This window comes from Diadema antillarum, unplaced genomic scaffold, assembly GCF_040938485.1.
Source record: "Diadema antillarum isolate AM-2024a unplaced genomic scaffold, OU_Dant_1.0 scf00000128, whole genome shotgun sequence".
NCBI lineage: Eukaryota > Metazoa > Echinodermata > Echinoidea > Diadematoida > Diadematidae > Diadema > Diadema antillarum.
This window is the reverse complement of record NW_027271017.1, coordinates 5,847,138-5,865,913: the sequence shown is the minus strand read 5'-3', so window position 1 is coordinate 5,865,913 and position 18,776 is coordinate 5,847,138. Positions and strand designations below refer to the sequence as shown.

At 40.1% G+C, this 18,776-nt stretch overlaps 1 protein-coding gene across 1 annotated transcript; it reads left to right on the top strand.

Annotated features, from left to right (window-relative positions):
• The first annotated feature begins 813 nt into the window (after positions 1 to 813).
• Positions 814 to 16,665, top strand: LOC139720429 (vacuolar protein sorting-associated protein 4B-like). The gene is given in 12 exon segments (XM_071631790.1): positions 814 to 898; positions 2,051 to 2,162; positions 2,914 to 3,049; positions 3,292 to 3,380; positions 3,979 to 3,995; positions 3,997 to 4,134; positions 6,708 to 6,823; positions 7,339 to 7,487; positions 8,183 to 8,264; positions 13,965 to 14,184; positions 15,528 to 15,668; positions 16,119 to 16,665. Coding segments are annotated over 12 exon segments (1,317 nt in total). The 5' UTR covers positions 814 to 883; the 3' UTR covers positions 16,221 to 16,665.
• Positions 16,666 to 18,776: the final 2,111 nt, after the last annotated feature.

Here is an 18,776-nt window from a genome sequence, read left to right as displayed (position 1 = left end):
TGGAAAATAATATATTAAATGTGACAATGTTAATCTGTTTCGTTCTGGTCAACCAATTTCAGATCCTATCCCATTTCTGAATATTTCTGTGAGATGTGAGGAGAAATATGCCCCCTAAAAATGACATAAAACGCCAGGCACCCTCTCCTTTTATAGATATTCGATATGTTTGTTTTTCCTTAGTCAGCGCAGGGAGGTGAACTCACCTCCCTGGCCAGCGCTGCCTCACCACCGAAGTAGTGTGCCTCACCCAAAATAGATTTTCCGCAGTGATAGGAGAAAAATCTCTTTGGCCTCACCCTCAGGGATGTTTGCTGCCCTCAGCGGTACTGTATGGATGTGTCGTGAATTTTATTTTGACCGATGGAGTCATCGTTGTCAGTGTTATGTGTATGGTGCTGCATACTCATTATGTGCGCCGACATTACGCGACTGGCAATACGGAAATCTTTATCATAGGGCCTACACATACACAGCATAACAGTGGTAACAGTACGCGCTGTACATTCTCCGCCCGATCTAAAAAGACACCGGGAGTCATCTAGAATCCTGGTGTATGTACGTATGGTCCTATATCTCATATTTTAACTTTATCATCGTGCCTATCATCGCTGTCTACGAAAAAATTGTGAGCTTAGTTGATGTCTGGTGTAAAGTTGGAACGTGTCTGACGAATTTGCGTGTGACTGACTCAATGAGGCATTGCATTGAGGGGATAGTCCGCAGTTCTCCATGCAGTTGCGCCGCCGGTGTGTGTATAGAACCTATAAAGTCTTAAGATAAAAACATTTGTTTTTGTGGTTGGGACGTTTGAGCTGACACCCTTCATTCTACAGGCAAGGGCAGATAGTAAAGCAAGTGAGGTCACCTTCAAACCAGCACGATGGCTGCGATGCAAGTAAGTATTTAAATGCATTTGGCATGGCTTGACCGAGAGTCTGTTATAAAATTAGATTTTTTAGGAGAAGCCACTAGCCAATAAGAAAACAAAATAGGATTAACGTTAGGGCCCTAACCCATGCACTAACCAGTTACCACAGGAAAAAAAGGTTCGATTCAGGAATAAAATTTAGAGGGTGTAAACTAAGTAGTCTAGTCTATGTCACTATCATTCAATAGGCTGGTTTTGCTCTTTAAAACTACAATTAAAATAACAGTTTAGTTCCAGATGTAAAAATTGTAACGTTAAGCTATAATATAAATCCTTTCATTGGCCTACATCACACATGAGTAGGCCTACACAACTAACCGTGGTGACCCCAACCGTATTGTACCGAGTGGTCAGCGCCCTTTGCCGGGATTAGCCTGCCACTTAGCCCGACCAGACGCCATGCACTAGCACAGCGTCTGATGGTGTGTGATACACATATCTACTAAACCCCATACACATATCTACAAACCCCTCGAACACGGCCACACAACAACAAAACTGTTGAAAATTTCTACATTCTTATCACAAATTTTACGAATCACTCACATGAATTGAAATGCTTGGACTATATAACTGCGAAACACAGACTGGACTGGACTAGATGTGACAGGGCCCTCACTACACCACCATCCTTTACTGATGTAATTTTATTGAGACCATGATGTATGAAACATATGATTATTAAGGGACAAATGCATGCTCAGGAATCTTTTCTGGTTAGTGATTTTTATAACTTTTACCTCATAGGATTTGATGAAACATTGCTCACCTGTTTGATCGAAATACAGTATATGCTTTATCTGTTATGGTCATGTCCATTGATGACATGTGCCTGTCACATCAACTATGATATAATACATTTAACAAACATACTTGGATAGTTTTATTCAAACCTTGATTAATGTGTGTTCTATAGATGCAAGGTATTGTACTCTCAATAGTTGGTCAATTTTGATTTGCTATATTCCATTTAGGAGAGGGCCAATGCATTGTATCTTCTGCCAAATGAAATGATCAGATTCTTAGTTTGTTATTAAATACGATGCAACAGTCTAGTCAGTCGCGGTGCTTTGAATTCAATGCGTTTAACTACCAACTTACCATTTTATTGATCAACAGAAAGCAATTGACCTCGTCACAAAAGCGACAGAGCAAGACAAGTTGAAAAACTATGAAGAAGCACAGAAGCTGTATGAGCATGGAGTGCAGTATTTTCTTCACAGCCTAAAGTGTAAGTGTCAAAACAGTGGATCTAGCTGTACGCGTGTGTACAATGCAGGTTTGGTACATAGTATCGAGGTAATATTTGATGAAGGTTTGAAGGGTAATTGGTCAGGTTCAAACTTTGACATTTGCTGTAGAAAGACAGACAGAAATAATGACAGAAGTGATCATAAGATGATATCATTTTATATCAAACTTGCAATGTAATTCATGCAATAGTTGTTACTTACATGTAAGTTTTGGCATGGCATTTGGATGCAGATGAGAATTTAGCAAACAAAATGTGAACTACAATACAAAGCTATGTCAAATTTGTAAATCCATCTTGTGCAGAAATTTGAAGAATCAAATGAAAATTTACTAGCCTGCAGATTTACCGTGTACAGGATTTTACTGACTTGGGACAAATTATTGAAGTACATGAGTGTACAGGGGGTCAAAGGCTTTGGTCAAATTCGACCTTCAAAACTCTGACAGTGCAACTATGTTGATTGAGCAGAAAATCACATGTCTCATTAGAGTGCACATTACCGCAAGTGACTGAACTAGCTGAGAGCATGTTCAGCTAAAATATACTGTCTATGATGAGAGCCTTTACAATTCTAACGACTAGATCTCTCATCAGCATGACATATGAATGTATTGTACTGTTGAGTAGTGTGCTTCTGTTGTCTTTGACATTGCAAGAAATTCAAATAATCTTTGAAGTCAGGGCAGTGGTACCTTTAAAGCTAACATGCCAAGTTTCCCCTCTTCAGATGAGGCAAGCAGTGAGAAGGCCAAGGAGAGCATTCGGGCCAAGTGCACGGACTACCTGGAGAGAGCTGAGCAGCTGAAGGACTTCCTCAACAAGAAGCAGAAGAAGCCTGTCAAGGAGGGCGCTGGATCAAATAAGTAAGGATTATCTCCATTAGCACACAGTGCACCTTTGTTCAGCCACATTTTTCTTCAACATCCCCACCCCCCAGCATGAAAAAAAAAAGAAACAAGAAAACAAGAAAAAAAAAAAAGGAAATGAAAGAAAATGTGTAAACCCAGTTCCTCAATGCAAATTGTGATGTAACTAATTATGTCTATGTACTTTTTCCTTTCTGTATTCTCTAATTGAGATGATTCTGTGCTTGTCAACTTTGCAGAAAATCAAACAAAGGAGGTGGGAATGGCGAGAGTTCCAGTGATGAGGAGGAGAATGCTGAACTCAAAAAGATGGAGAAACAACTTGAAGGTAAGTGCAATCATTTGAGCTATGCAGTGCCAGAGGCAAACCACAACATAAAGAATATTATGTTCTTCAATTGTTCAAAAAGTTGACACAGCACAGCTAGGCATCATCTAAGCAAAGTCAAAGTCTCCACGGTATATGTTTAAGGCCAACCTCTCTACAGTATGTACTGTACACAGCTAAGAGTTCATGTAGTGATGAAGACACTGCTATACCTGTGAGGCTGCACTTGAAAGGCAATGTTATCTGTCGCTTGTTGATTCTGTCATTCAAGCAATATAATATCTTTCGTGCTCAAAGTGGCGTTTTGATGAAAGGTGGTAATAGAGTGAGTACAATGATACATTTTTCTTCATGATACTGTGCATCATAAGCGAGATGGTGTCTTTCTTTCAAAATAGTACAGTCATATTCATTTACCTGCCGTGATATCTGTATTTTTAAAGCATGTTTTGTCCAAATGCAATGCATTTCTTCCTCTCATTTTATTAATGGCTGTAAACCCAAAGGGACTTAATAGATTATACACACTTTTCATGGTTTCCAGTCTCAAATATGTAATGATTGGAAACTTTTCCTATTTTTTTTCTTTTTCCAACAGGAGCTATCGTGGAGAACCCCCAATGTGAAGTGGTCAGATGTGGCCGGACTGGAGGGGGCCAAGGAGGCTCTGAAGGAAGCGGTCATCATGCCTACAAAGTTCCCTCATCTCTTCACTGGAAAAAGAAAGCCTTGGAGGGGAATCCTGCTTTTTGGGGCAAGTCAACTCCTCCTCCTCCTCCGCAACCACTCAGTTTTTCTTAAAGTTAACCAATACCCTGGAAATCAAAGTTTGTGTATACCAAGAATATACAAAAATGGCCGTAATTCACCTGTGGTAGCTCCTGAAAGTATACATTTTTCGATAAATCAGTAACATACAACTCTATAACAATTTGGCACTTGTGCTCCGCATGTTCGGAGTGACAAAAAATTCTAATATTTTGTAGAGGGCATGTCTCGTATATTCTACTACTATAGCAAACATGATACTCAGGGTACTGTATACGCTATAATTTTCGCATACATAAATTTTCGCGAATTGCCGCTGTCACACATTTTCGCGAGTGGTTAAATTCGCGATTGGGGGACCAGAGAAAATATGAAGTGGCAAAGAAAGTGTGAATTTTCAACTTACTAGCAAATAAGAATGATACTAGTTATACACTGCATGAAAAAAAACTTACCAAACTCTGCTAACTAGTAAGTTAGAATTCAACATTTTTGAAGTGGTTAAGTCCATCGCGCTAGATTTCTGATGAGTGGTCCCCTTGCGATAATGGATTGGCTCTCTACAGTATTCGTAAGTAGACGTGGACGTGCTATATGTACGTAAACAAGCTTAGCCAGTACAGTACTAGTATATGGTCTGCTCGGTAAGCCATGACATGGTACAGTTTACTACTAGTACTGAAATTTTCGTATCATCAAGGCAAGGGATTCATTTTGGAAGGTAATATTTTCGTGTGTTGTTAAATTCACGAATAGCTCCTGACTCGCGAAATTCGCAAAAATAAAACCCCCGCGAAATATATAGCGTATACAGTATTGGTACACTTTAAAGGACAAGTTCACTCAATCCACATGTATATGAAGGTGGACTTGTCCTTTAAAGGACAAGTCCTCCTTCATATACATGAGGATTGAGAGAATGCAGCAATATTAGTAGAACACATCAGTGAAAGTTTGAGGAAAATTGGACAATCCGTTCAAAAGTTACGAATATTTTAAGTATCTGCGCAGTTACTGCTGGAAGAGAAGACCACTACAGTGTATGATGTCACATGCGTACATCTATATAAGGAAAATGAAAAAAGAATTTCACAAAACTTTACTTTTTGAATAAAGTGCACATTTCTTCGACTTGCTACTGACGTATGTTAAGGGCAATATTATTCCCCCTGCCTTCTGAAAGAGAGAAGTCGAGTGTTCTTTTGTTATGCGAGAAAAATGGAAATATGTTGAATTTTCTTTATTCTTTCTTTATATCGTTGTACTCATGTGACATCACAAGCTATAGTAGTCTTTTCATCCAGCCGTGACCTAGCAGAAAATTCATAACTTTTTAACGGATTGTCCGATTTTGCTCAAACTATTACTGATGTGTTCTACTAATATTGCTGCATTCACTCAACCCACATGTCTATTAAGGTGTACTTGTTCTGTAATGGCACATGTTTGCATGTTACAAATGTGCAGGAGGGAGAAGTCTCACAGACGTTACAGAAAAATGTGAGACGTGTCTGTGACTAAGGAGACATTGTGGAGATGTCTTTGAAACCAGCTGGAGACTGACTGCAAAAAGGCTGTGGGAAAAATTATACTTATTAAAGGGATCATACAGTTTTGGTTGAGACCTAATTTCAGGTTTCTAACATTTTTTTGTGAAATAATGAGAAACCTCTATATGAAATATGAAAGAGCATGTAATTCTATAAGGAATTCAATGTTTATTTGATGAAAATTGGTTTTGAAATGACTGAGATATCCAAAACAGAGCGATTCTAATAAAGTGTGGGACCCACACTTTATTGCAATTGCTTTGTTTTACTTTGTTTTTGGATGTTTGAGTTATTCCAAACCCGATTTTCATCAAATAAACTTTGAATTCCTCTTAAAATGGTATGCTCTGTACTGTATCATAAGTGTGTTCTTGGTATCTCGCAAAAAGTTAAAAGCCCAATTCTCGTCTCCGCCAATACTGTACCATCCCTTTAAATTCTTTTGCAACTTCCTGGAGATAAGACTAGTTTCCAGGAGACATCGTGGAGACCTTGTTGAGATGTCTCTGTGACCCGTGAGACTCCAGTCACAACCAGGTCGCCACCTAGTCTCCAAGCCAGTAGGATAACCCCTTTAATTAAATCATGACCATCTAGCTTGTACAGAGCAACTCCTGCAGAATTGTTTGATTGGGGAATGTTTCTCTGCTGTCACCTTGGAGATCAAATATGAAATTGTCCAGCCAACAATTTTATCAAGAAACGTCAACATACCCATGTTTACCCTTATGCCATTAGATACATCCAAATTCTCCAAGAAGTGTCTAATTTTCTCAGAGTCTTCAACAATGAGAAATGCTCTGATTCCCAGGAGTGGAGTAATTCTTGACCGACAAATATATATATTTGTGGACATAGAGTACTTTGTTGCCTCAAAAACTGATTTGAAATTCATCAGATATTGTCACTTGTAAATGTACTAACAATAGGACATGCCTGCAATTTTTGTGACAGTTCTTATTGTGGTAATTTTCAGATAGATGATTGTGAATATTTTTCTTTCTTACAGCCCCCAGGAACAGGGAAGTCCTACCTTGCTAAGGCAGTCGCCACTGAAGCCAACTCTACCTTCCTCTCTGTCTCCTCCTCAGATCTCATGTCCAAGTGGCTTGGAGAGAGTGAAAAGTGAGTTTTGCTAAATATATCGCTGTCGGTGCAACAAAATCTTGTATCTAAAAAATGTCAAATGTTCAGGAGAGCACAAACAAACAAAACAAACATGGCCACCAAAGCACTGTAACAAATGGGATTGCCTTTCCTTGGATGTGCCGTGGTGGCTTCATTTTGGGGGTTAGACAACTAGAATTTGTGCAAAACATCACTGAAGTGATTATCTGATTTTTTATCCAAAAAGGGATTTTCTCCAAAATTTGAGACACAAGGTCTTGTCATCCCACTGACGATAATTCCTTTGTGATGAACTAAAACAAAAATATTTCCAATTATTGGTGTTTGCACCAAATCTTTAGTTATTCCATCTTTTCATCAGTCTCTCTTTCTCCCGGTCTCACTTTTTGTTAAATCTCGTTCTCACTGACACGCCACAGATGAACAAGAAAGTTACAAGAGTGCAGTGAAATCTCTATTGTTTGCTTCAAATCATGATGTGAATGTTTTGCCTACCACCTATCTATCTGCAGGATGGTCAAGTCTTTGTTTGCTATATCCCGCATGAAGAAGCCAGCTATAATTTTCATCGACGAGGTGGACTCCCTCTGCAGCTCAAGAAGTGACAATGAGAGTGAGAGTGCCCGGCGAGTCAAGACAGAGTTCCTCGTACAGATGCAAGGTGTGGTTTGATACTTTATCTTTATCTTTATAGTTTTCCTGTTTTAGTTGAGAGAAGAGTAAGGCGAGAGTGACATAAAGAGCATTCACTTTACATATTACCTATGTTGTATTTGTTGGCTGTTAGGGATTTGCAGAGATACACTTGAGCCAATTTTTTATTTTGGACATGTTCAGAATTTTGAGTGGGATGACAACGAATCAATCTATACGCTTTGTATAAGGTGAACAATCCCTGTTTGAACATTTTGCTCGCTGGCTCTTAATTGACTTTGGTATATACATACACTGCACATTGCTTCTGTTGGGAAAGACTTGGGTCATGGGGTCACAGGTCAAGAGAAAATGCTGAGATATTACTATTTTTGTCCATATTTTTAAAATGACTGAAAGCATTGCCATGGAAATCGGTGTATTTTCAGTTAGTGATTATTTGCCAATCATGTGAAACCATTGTCTCACATTGGCAAGATGTTCTGTAGACTCGTTTGTATAATAATACATTATAGCAGAGGCATACCACTCGCTGTAATTTTCAAAATTAAAATGCACACGAATATTCCACGTTTTACAATAGATGGGAAATCTCTTCATGTGGAACAGTTTTGCTTGTTCACCAATTTGATATAAAAGTAATTTGCTGCTCTGTATCATCTTAGTTGTAAACTTTGATATTCATCACTCTTGTTGTGACAGGTGTGGGTGTGGACAATGATCAGATTCTGGTCCTGGGAGCGACAAATATCCCCTGGTGTTTGGATGCTGCAATCAGAAGAAGGTAAAGTGCGCCTTCCTCATGTTTTGCCCAAATTCTAACTTGTTGTCGGTCTCATGTGAAAGCAGTTCTTCTGTCTAAGTTAGTCACACTGCTGCCAAGAGCTAGCAAGGCACTTGTAATGAGTAATGCTGTTCCAAGAAGATGGAAAGTAGAAAGTATGTTTGAACATAGGAATGTGAAAACCAGAAATCATAGGCTTCATATGTGCATGAATTCTGAACGAAGGCACATGTAGGTTTGATCTTCTAAATGGTAGTGCTTAAATATGTAGAATGTTTTGTTCTCAGTCATGGTAAAAAGTTGATTAATGAATTTGAATTTTTAGCTCACCTGAGCCAAAGGCTCAAGTGAGCTATTGCGATCGCCCTTCGTCTGGCGTCCGGCGTGCGTCGTCCGTCGTCTGTTGTGTGTCGTGCGTAAACTTTTTACATTTTCATCTTCTTCTTGAAAACCCCAAGACCGATTTTCATCAAACTTGGCAGGTAGCATCCCTAGGGGGTTAGGAACTCAATTTGTTAAAATGGGCACCATGCCCCACCCAGGGGGCCCCCAGGGGGGCCCAAACCCCCCCCCCCCAAATTTAAGGAATCTGTAAAAAATCTTCTTCTCTAGAACCAGAAGTGATAGAGCTAAGTTAATACTATAAGTTAGTACATTGATGACTGTAGTTTCAAGTTTGTTCATGGCAGAATCAGGGGTGCCCCCCTTGGGACCCAGGGGAGGGGGGTGGGGAGGGGTTCTAATGGGGCCTAAATTGTACATTTTCATCTTCTTCTTGAGAATCCCATGACCCATTTTCACCAAACTTGGCAGGTAGCATCCCTAGGGGGTTAGGAACTCAATTTGTTAAAATGGGCACCATGCCCCACCCAGGGGCCCCCAAACCCCCCAAAATTAAGGAATCTGTAAAAATCTTCTTCTCTAGAACCAGAAGTGATAGAGCTAAGTTAATACTATGAGTTAGTACATTGATGACTGTAGTTTCAAGTTTGTTCATGGCAGAATCAGGGGTGCCCCCCCCCCCCCCCCTTGGGACCCAGGGGAGGGGGGTTGAGGAGGGGTCCTAATGGGGCCTAACTTGTACATTTTCATCTTCTTCTTGAGAACCCCATGACCTATTTTCACCAAACTTGGCAGGTAGCATCCCTAAGGGGTTAAGATCTCAATTTGTTTAAATGGGCACCATGCCCCACCCAGGGGGCCCCCAGGGGGGCCCAAACCACCAAAATGAAGGAATCTTTAAAAATCTTATCTAGAATCAGAAGTTGTAGAACTAGGATAATACTATGAGTGAGTACATTAATGACTGTAGTTTCAAGTTTGTTCATAGGAGATCCAGGGGTGTCCCTTTTGGGGGCAGGGGTGGGGGGGGGGGGGGGGGGGGTAGTTGGGAAGGTCCAAATGGGGGCCTGAATTGTACATTTTCATCTTCTTCCTGAAAACCTCACGATGGATTTTCGTCAAGCTTGGCAGGTAGCATCCCTAGGGGGTCAGGATCTCAATTTATCAAAATGGGCACCATGCCCCACCCAGAGGGCCCCAGGGGGCCCCAATCCCCCAAATTAAGGAATCTTACAAAATTTGGGCCCTTATTGTACATTTTCATCTTCTACTTGAGAATGCCTGGTCAAATTTTGGTAGAGCTGTGAATAATTTAGATTAGTGACTGCGTGAAAGGTGAACTTGCGATACTCAGGTGAGCGCTAGACCCGCGGGTCTCTTGTTATGATAATGCTGAACACATTTGGAATAAATGTCAAATACAGCAAAATTTTATTTGAATAAGGGAAACTCTGGATCCCAACTTTCATTGTGTTTGATCCCACATTGTGTCCTTTGATTGCTTTTGTATAGACCGATTCGATTTCGATGACCTATTCACCTACCTCCGCTAGCGGCGCCATAACGGTCGCCATAACTGGGGGCCAATGGGGGCTTCCATCGAGCTAGCTACCCAGCGAGTTGCATTTGCAGCTCAGCAGCCTAGCGTACCCATCGCGCATTGTTAGCCGGGCCTGGCCCCCGGGCCGCGGCCGGCAACTGCCGGCGCCGCGCTAATTATTGTGATTGTTTACTCACTGTGAAAAAGTCATTCAGCGGCTTTTAATGCCTTTCTTTTGGACAAATTGAGTGATTCAGACATATTGATCTACTTTGAAAGCTTCAAAGGAAGGATCAGGAAAACACATTGTGCAGTTGTTTGGTGCAGAAATAACAGAAAAAATGGTAATGGAAGCTGCATGGCAGTGTGTGAAATTCAGACACTGCTGACGCATGATAAATTTAGGCCAAATTAAAAACAATTAAGTGAAATACAACGGTATAAAAATGCACAGATTTCGAAACAAACTATGTCTACTAGATTCTCTATCTAATTAGGTTATCACTGCATATTCGTAAAATATGTTGTTCATCTTAGAAGACAAGTTTAGATCAAAGAATTTGATAATTCACTTTTTTTAAAATCCTTGGTGTCCTACTTGCCAAAGTTAGAATACACTTCCTGGCTAGACTTTATTATTATGACAAACATTTTACAGCCTACACTACAGCTAAATAAATGTTTCAAGATACGTTAAATTCTTTTGTTTTCACTTCTTCAATGTTCAGCACTGAATTGACCATATTCAATTTTGACCTGGAACTCTTAATTTGACTTTTGATAAAGTGATACTTATAAATACTAAACCATGGATGGTGGCAAACATCCATTTCATAATCATACTAAGAAAGTATGATTTAAAAATCACTTTATTAGATTACAATATTAGGCGTTAGCGTGATGTTATGGAAGGTTACTTAGACCTAAAACAGTAGAAGTTTTGGTTGTAGACATCAGGCGACGTAGTCGTAAAAGACGTAACTTAAGTTTAGGCATATACGGCCTAGAAACTCCTAGATTTATATTGCGTTTGGTTTACTTAGTTAGGCTTGCCTGAAGTTATCAACAACCGAAAATGATACAGGATGTAGGGTTCTAGAAGTCAATAGGTCTAGATCTAGTCTGGACTCTTGCCTAGATTTCTAGACAAGATCTAAACGTTAGACAGATTCTACCCTGCTGGCTCAAGATTCTTATTCATTATTTGTATTTAATTATATCAGTTAACTTGTCAACAGCCTAGGCTTATTAGCAAGACGTCTGCCTGCGCCTAGCAATAATTCTCCCCAGCGGTTTTTGTCTCGCCCACCGGAGGTGAAGGCGAGACTAAGGGATCCAAATGGCGTCCGTCCGTCGTCCGTCCGTCCGCCGTCCGTCCGTCATCCGTCCGTCGTCCATCCGTCGTCCGTCACAAATGTTAAAGTTTACCTGTAAGACTCTCTTATGATGCATAACTTGGCAACTGTAACAACAATGGCAGCCACACTTGGGTGATAGAAGCACTAGGGGTATCTTCATGTTATGGTGTTGTCAGAGGTCATGTGATGATGTCAAAGGTCATTTGAGGTCATATATTAAAGAGTATGTGCAAGACTCTCTTTTCTACGTTAAAGTTTACCTGCAAGACTCTCTTTTGACAAATAACTTCACATAAGTTGCTTGGATTACAACCTAACTTGGGTCATAGATGCACTGGGGGTACCTTCATGTTATGGTGCTGTTGGAGGTCACAGGATAAGGTCAAAGGTCATTTGAGGTCATACGTTAAAGTTTACTTGCAAGACTCTTATCACATGTAACTCGACACGTGTTGCTACAATGGCAATCAAACTTGGGTGATGGATGCACTGGGGGTACCTTCATGTTATGGTGCTGTAAGAGGTCACATAATAAGGTCAAAGGTCATTTGAGGTCATACGTTAAAGTTTACTTGCAAGACTCTCTTATCACACGTAACTCAGCACATGTTGCTACAATGGCAATCAAACTTGGGTGATGGTAGATGTCTCTTGGGAAGTTGAAGGTAACCACAAGGTCAAAGGTTACAGACAGGGGTCAACGATTTTTTAGTGCCCAATGTTAAGTTTTTAGGGCCCAATGTTAAGTTTTTAGGGCGCATTTCGTTTATGGCTCATAACTTTTGATCCCGTTGTCCGTTTGTGACCAAACTTGGATGGAAGATGTCCCTTGGGGAGGTGAAGGTCGTCACAAGGTCAAAGGTCACAGACAGGGGTCAACAAACTTTTAGGGCCCAATGTTATGTTTTTAGGGCACGTTTTGATTGTGGCTCATAACTTTTGATCCCTATGTCCGTTTGTGACCAAACTTGGACAGTAGATGTCCCTTGGGGAGTTAAAGGTCATCACAAGGTCAAAGGTCACAGAAAGGGGTCAACAAATTTTTAGGGCCCAATGTTAAGTTTTTATGGCGCGTTTCGATTACGGCTCATTACTTTTGATCCCTTTGTCCGTTTGTGACCAAACTTGGATGGTAAATGTCCCTTAGGGTGTTCAAGGTCACCACAAGGTCAAAGGTCATAAGCAGGTCAATTAACTTCTGGGGGTTATAAAAAATATTAATTCCTTGTACGCGAATGAGTGAGACACAATTTGGTGATTGCCTTGTTATTCTCTTACACAAATGTGAATATATGGGGCTTACACGCGAGTACCCAAGTCATCGCCAAAGAAATAGAGTCTACAAACATTCACGGATCGTACCGATATTTACCTTAAAACTCAAGTTTTGGCTACAGCCGTATGTCATATACCCATTTGCTCATAGTCTGTATGAGTTGTTTAATTTTATTTATTTTTAATTAGCTAGCGAAAAAAAAATTTAGACACTAGTTGTCACAAAGCCAGATGCGTCGATCGCTGCCAGCGCCAGAGATAGCTTGCTGGCCGGCTGGTGCCGGGTGGCAAAAGAACTGGCTGCCGCTGGCACCCTTGCCACGCACGCAGGGCGCTTGCCAACCTGGCCTGTTTGGCCCTCAGTTATGGCGTCGCCTTAAGAGGGCGCACTTCCATGAACAGTCGCTTGAATCGGTCTATACTGTGAATGTGGACATTTTTGCAGTACATTAATTTTCATGTAATTTGCACTACTTCTGGCTTGCACAAATTCTAGAATTTGTGAAAATATCTTCACAATTTTCTCTGCATATTTTGAACACGGTGATGCGTTGGTTTCTGCAGAGGTGCTTCCATGGTATGAGTGTGTGTGTGTAGTACTTTCATTTTCTGTGCACCCGTACATTTGAATGGGTTAGGCAGCAAGTCTTTCGTGTTAATGGACTAAAACATACAAGGATAAAGCAAGTGGACAGCACAAATTCAAGAACCCGCAATTATGTATTTTAGCTGCTCAGTACATCAAATTAATTGTGTGAAAATATTGATCAGTAGATTCATTTTTCTTTTGAGGAAATCATATGCTTCTAAAAATGTGTGCGATGAGAATCCAACCTGCCAAGTGACCCTCACCATGTCAGAGCAGGGTGCCCCATACACATCGTTTGAAAGTGTTCACTTTAGGAAGATTTGCTACTCTCACCTCCTTCAATGCGCAAAGCCGTTGGAAATGGCACCTAATAGAATGTATGTTTCTGCATGAGAGTGCATCCACACAAAAGATATTTCCCCCTCAAATATAATCAGAAGTATTGCACGTCCATGTGTGATGAGTCATGTAACAATTCCATATATGTACTGGCTTGTATGGGAATGTTTCAAAAGCTATGGTTCTAGTATGAAATACTCAGATGTGTTTAAAAGTCACCCTCTGTTTCTGTCGTTTTCATGTGTTCCTCTCAATAGATTTGAGAAGAGGATATACATTCCCCTCCCGGAGGCACCCGCACGCACCACCATGTTCAAGATCCACATGGGGAAGACGACATCTACTCTGACAGAGCAGGAATACAGGGAACTTGGGGAGAGGTCCGAAGGCTACTCCGGTGCTGACATCAGCATTGTAGTACGGGACGCCCTCATGATGCCTGTCAGGAAAGTCCAGAGTGCAACGCACTTCCGACAAGTAAGTTGATGTCTGAGTGGTTTTGATATCTGTAAGTTTGGTCTGTTTCATGAGCAGAGTGCTAACTGAGGCTGTGTTTACCATCTTTCCCATGTTGTGAAACATGTTTCAATACTCAATATCAAAAGACGCGTTCAAAGGCCTTTCTGTTTGCATTTCTTGAGTTGTTGCGTTTATCATCTCTATAGCAAGTTGAGAGGAAGGTCTTTGACCCAAGGAACAGAGATCTGTAATTGGCATGGGTAGGTCTGAGATATAAACACGTTTCAAAACGACTTTGCATTTATCATTTCTACAGAAACACGTTTCTGACTCAAACGTGTTAAAAGAGAGAGTACTTTTTTTTTTTGGGGGGGGGGGGGGCGTTTCTGAAATGCATTTCTCAGTCCATAATCAATACAACTTGTTTGAAAACCTTGAAGTTTTGAGTCTATAAATGCACCCTGAGATAGAGAAATGCTGTCTCTGTGGTGAACTATGCATTATGAATGAGATCAAGGAGGATGAAAAAGACGTGAGGCAATCAGGTATTTTAGCGTGCCGGAGTGCCTGGAATGATAAGATCTCAATTTGTTCATATGGATACCTTGCCCACTCCCCAAGTCCCCAAATTAAGGAATCTTTAAAATCTTCTCTAGAAACAGAAGTTATAGAGCTTAGTTAGTTTGATCAGTATGTACATTGGTGATTGTAGTTTCTGGTTTGTTCATTGCTTGTGCCTATATGAACAAATTGAACAAATGCAAACAAATTGAGGGGCCCAATTTTCACATTTTCAGCTTTTTGTTGAAAACCCCATGATGGATTTTCAACACTCTTGGGGGTGGGGGGGGGGGGGGAGATAAGGACCAAAAGGACTAAAAATTCAGGAATTTGTAAAGATATTCTTCTGTAGAACCAAAAGTAAAAGAGCTTAATTTAAGCTATGAATAAATACAGTGGTGACTTTAGTTTTGAGTTTGTTCATGATGGATCTGGGAATGCCTCCCTGAAAAATCCCATGAATGATTTTCACCAAACTTGGCAGGTAGCATCCCCAGGATAATAGGATTGCAATTTGTTTAAATGGGCACCATCAAAGTTCCTAAATTTAAGTATCTTTAAAAACCTTCTTTTCAATGGTAAGTGATAAGCATGAGTGGGTAAGTTAGTTCAGCAAGAACAACAGTGCGGGAAGCCAGGTCATTTTGCTGCCGAGAGTCAATCACCCAGTACTTTGGAAGTCTCATCCAGGGAAAGGGGACAACTGAGGGTTGTACGCCTGGAAAACTACAAGCAATCTTTGATGGGTCGAGAATTAATCACCTTTTACGTCACATGTCCGCTCTGTGAAATCCTGATAGGTCTCGGGTCCGTCACGAGATGATCCCAGTGTCATCATGAATGATCTCCTTGAGCCCTGTTCCCCTGGCTGCCCGGGAGCCATGGAGATGTCATGGATGGATGTCCCAGGAGAAAAGCTCAAGGAACCTGCTGTCACATTTGTAAGTATATGTGCTCCTTGTTGCATCAGCATTGGAATTAGTGATGGATAAGAAACTCTGAGATAATGCAGCAACCAACCAACTAACGAGAACCGAGCAAAAAGTAAAAGAATTCTGATCAAGATGAAGTGTTGCAAAGTCTCAAGTTCTGAACTTCAATGGGTCACGTCATGAATTTAAAAAGTGAGTGTGCCTTCAAAATCCTGTTACATTCTCTATGTGTATGTTGCATAAAAGAGACTATCAACTGAGCATGTTTTGGGCTTGACACAACTTCACATTCAAAATATATCTGGATTGAATGCAGTGAGTCATATCAAAGCAAATCGTGAATAGGTTGATATGATGATGCTCTTGCAGCTTTACATGCTTACATTTCTTGTTTTCCTGTCAATATGATTTGTTTTCTCTTCCCATTTTTTTCTTCCTTGTATTCTTGCTGCTGTCCAGAATGACCTTACCAGAGCCCTTCACAACGTCAAGCCATCTGTTAATGAAGGCGATCTTCAGAAGCAGCTGCAGTTCACTGCAGACTTTGGCCAGGAGGGATGAGTTAGGAAGTAGTCCGATTGTGCACAACTTGTAGCATAAAGCAGAAGAGAAGAAGATGGAGAGAGAGAGATGGATGCAGTGTATACTGGAGATAAAAACATTAATATGTTAGTCTGACAAAGTGTTGACGCTCTGTCAAAAGTAGAAATGAAACTGCAATTGATCCATCTATCCATCCTACTAGTAGTATACTTTTCTTTTTTCTTTTCAAGCTGCAAATAGGATATTGTGTCTCAAAAGGACTATACCAATGAAGATTTTGTTAGAAAAACATGTAAAGATGGTACTCACATGTTATAAAATGCTTGTCAAAATAATCTATTGGAAATGGACAGACACGATCCCAGTTCTTGCTTTTTCAGTCATATTGATTACAGAATCTTTAACTCTGTTTAATTTAAGAATGCTTACTGTTTTTAGTATGTATTTACAGTATATATTGATTATAAAGGCTTTATCAGATAATGACTTCCAAGTGTATACATACGTATTACAAACTTACCCCATCAAGGACAAATCGGAGTAATGGAGTCATGATTTCCTCAGTGAGCATTTCTTATGTCTCTTTTCCCTTAATGAATGTTTATGGTTGGAATAAGATTTTTTTTCTAGTAGTAAGTTTTGAAATAGTAAACAAAAGTTTACCTTTCAGACCAATCTATGAAACATCCCCTACCCTCCCTCTCTCTCTCTCTCTCTCTCTCTCACACTCTGTGGCTTGGAATGGCGTGATGAAATCCGAAATACGTGGCATGCACTTGACACGTGCGATACGGACCTACGATATACATCCATGTCTTACTGAATTAGTAGTAACTCATCTTTGATGCGTTTGAAGAAATCATGTGCATATCATTGGAGAAATGAGTGTATCCTTGAGTTCAAGCATTAGCAACAGTTTCCATGTACAGTGCATAGTGAGCAACAAGTACACATAGAGTAACCAGTCGCAAAACAAAACAAAAAAATCCAATAAAGACGTAGTGATTTCTTAATTCATTTGTATAGACCTTACATTTCTTCCTAATCAGCATTTCTGATCTTTTTGTCTATCCACCTATTCTTAAATGACAAGGTGGAAAGAACCATGCACCGCAGGAACACAGTAATATGTAAATTTTTGTTGTTGTTGCATGTGAAAAACAACAACATACTCCTAAGGCTGCGTTCACATAGAAGTATACAGTATTCGCTATTCGCTATTCGCTATTCGGGCGCCTAGTACACCATCACCCGCACAATCAACTCCCCATCCCATGCAGTGAGGATTTCTTCCTTCTACATCCCAGCAATCTTATTAACAATTTCTAAAATGCATCAGAATGTCAGTCTACATGCTTATTTTTGCTAAAGGGCAAATCCAGACCAAAATTGTCATTATTTCATAAACGAGAGACGGTATACGCTGCAAGAAAATCGAACAAGCTCGATTCCCACTATGCTATACTATTCGCAGCTATTCGGTACTTTCGAATAGTGCCCTCTTATGTGAACCGGTGTTAGGAAATCCTATCGTTCGATTCAAGCTATTCGCGTGCCCTCGAAAACGAGCACCGAATACCCGAATAGTATACTTCTATGTGAACGCAACCTCACAGTTTGTTGTTTCAAAATAGTTTTGATTCTTGCTATATTTCCTTTTTGATGACTTTACACCAAAGCTGCTGAGGACATTATCAAGGTATCTTGAGATAATGAGAGACGAGATTCATTGATAGTGATCTTCATGCAAAAGTAATCTTAAAAGTGTTCCACAGGCTTGTTTTGTGAAGAAATTGTGATTTCACTTATAGAAGCAAATTTTTTACAGAAAGTTTTGATGCTATAACTTGATACTGGCTATTGACTGTGTCTTCTAATACTATGAGAAAATTTTCATTCATGCTAACTTTAGCTGATATCTAATGTTGCAGATCTTCACATATCAATTGTCTTGTTTTCCTCAAATAAATGGGCACGGTGCGTGCTGTCAACTTCAAGAAGGGGGGGGGGGGGGGCTGAACATCTGGTGAAAACACACATTTGTTATCAACACATTTTCACTATGAGACCATTTTGTCTTATTTTCAATGGCATAATGGGGACTTTGTTTGCCTATCCATCTAGAAATGAAAGAATAAGCTAATGCAATAGCGCAGTGATGACACCCTCATTTGATAAGGAGACAAGGGCAAGGCATCAGGATTAGTTTTGAACTTGCCGTCGTAGCCAACAGAGTTTAAGTGTAGATGGTTACCTTTTGTATTGAAAATATCATCAAGCCTTTCAATGTCAAAACTATGATCTTACTTCATGTAGTTAGCTTCTATTTGTACATGCAGCCCATGAAATGATATTTCACTTCCTGAAGGTAACCAGTGGATGCTCTGATTTGTATTATAAGATTGATGTTTTAATATTTCTCATGTATTTGTATATGATATATACCTAAATGTAGATAGCTCATAAGCAAAGAAACGTGTTTGTATCGATACAGTGACAATGTCTAGTGCTCTATTTTGTTGTAGAACAAATGAAGTGTCAGTCATTCTCCCATTGGGAAAGAGTTTCAATATA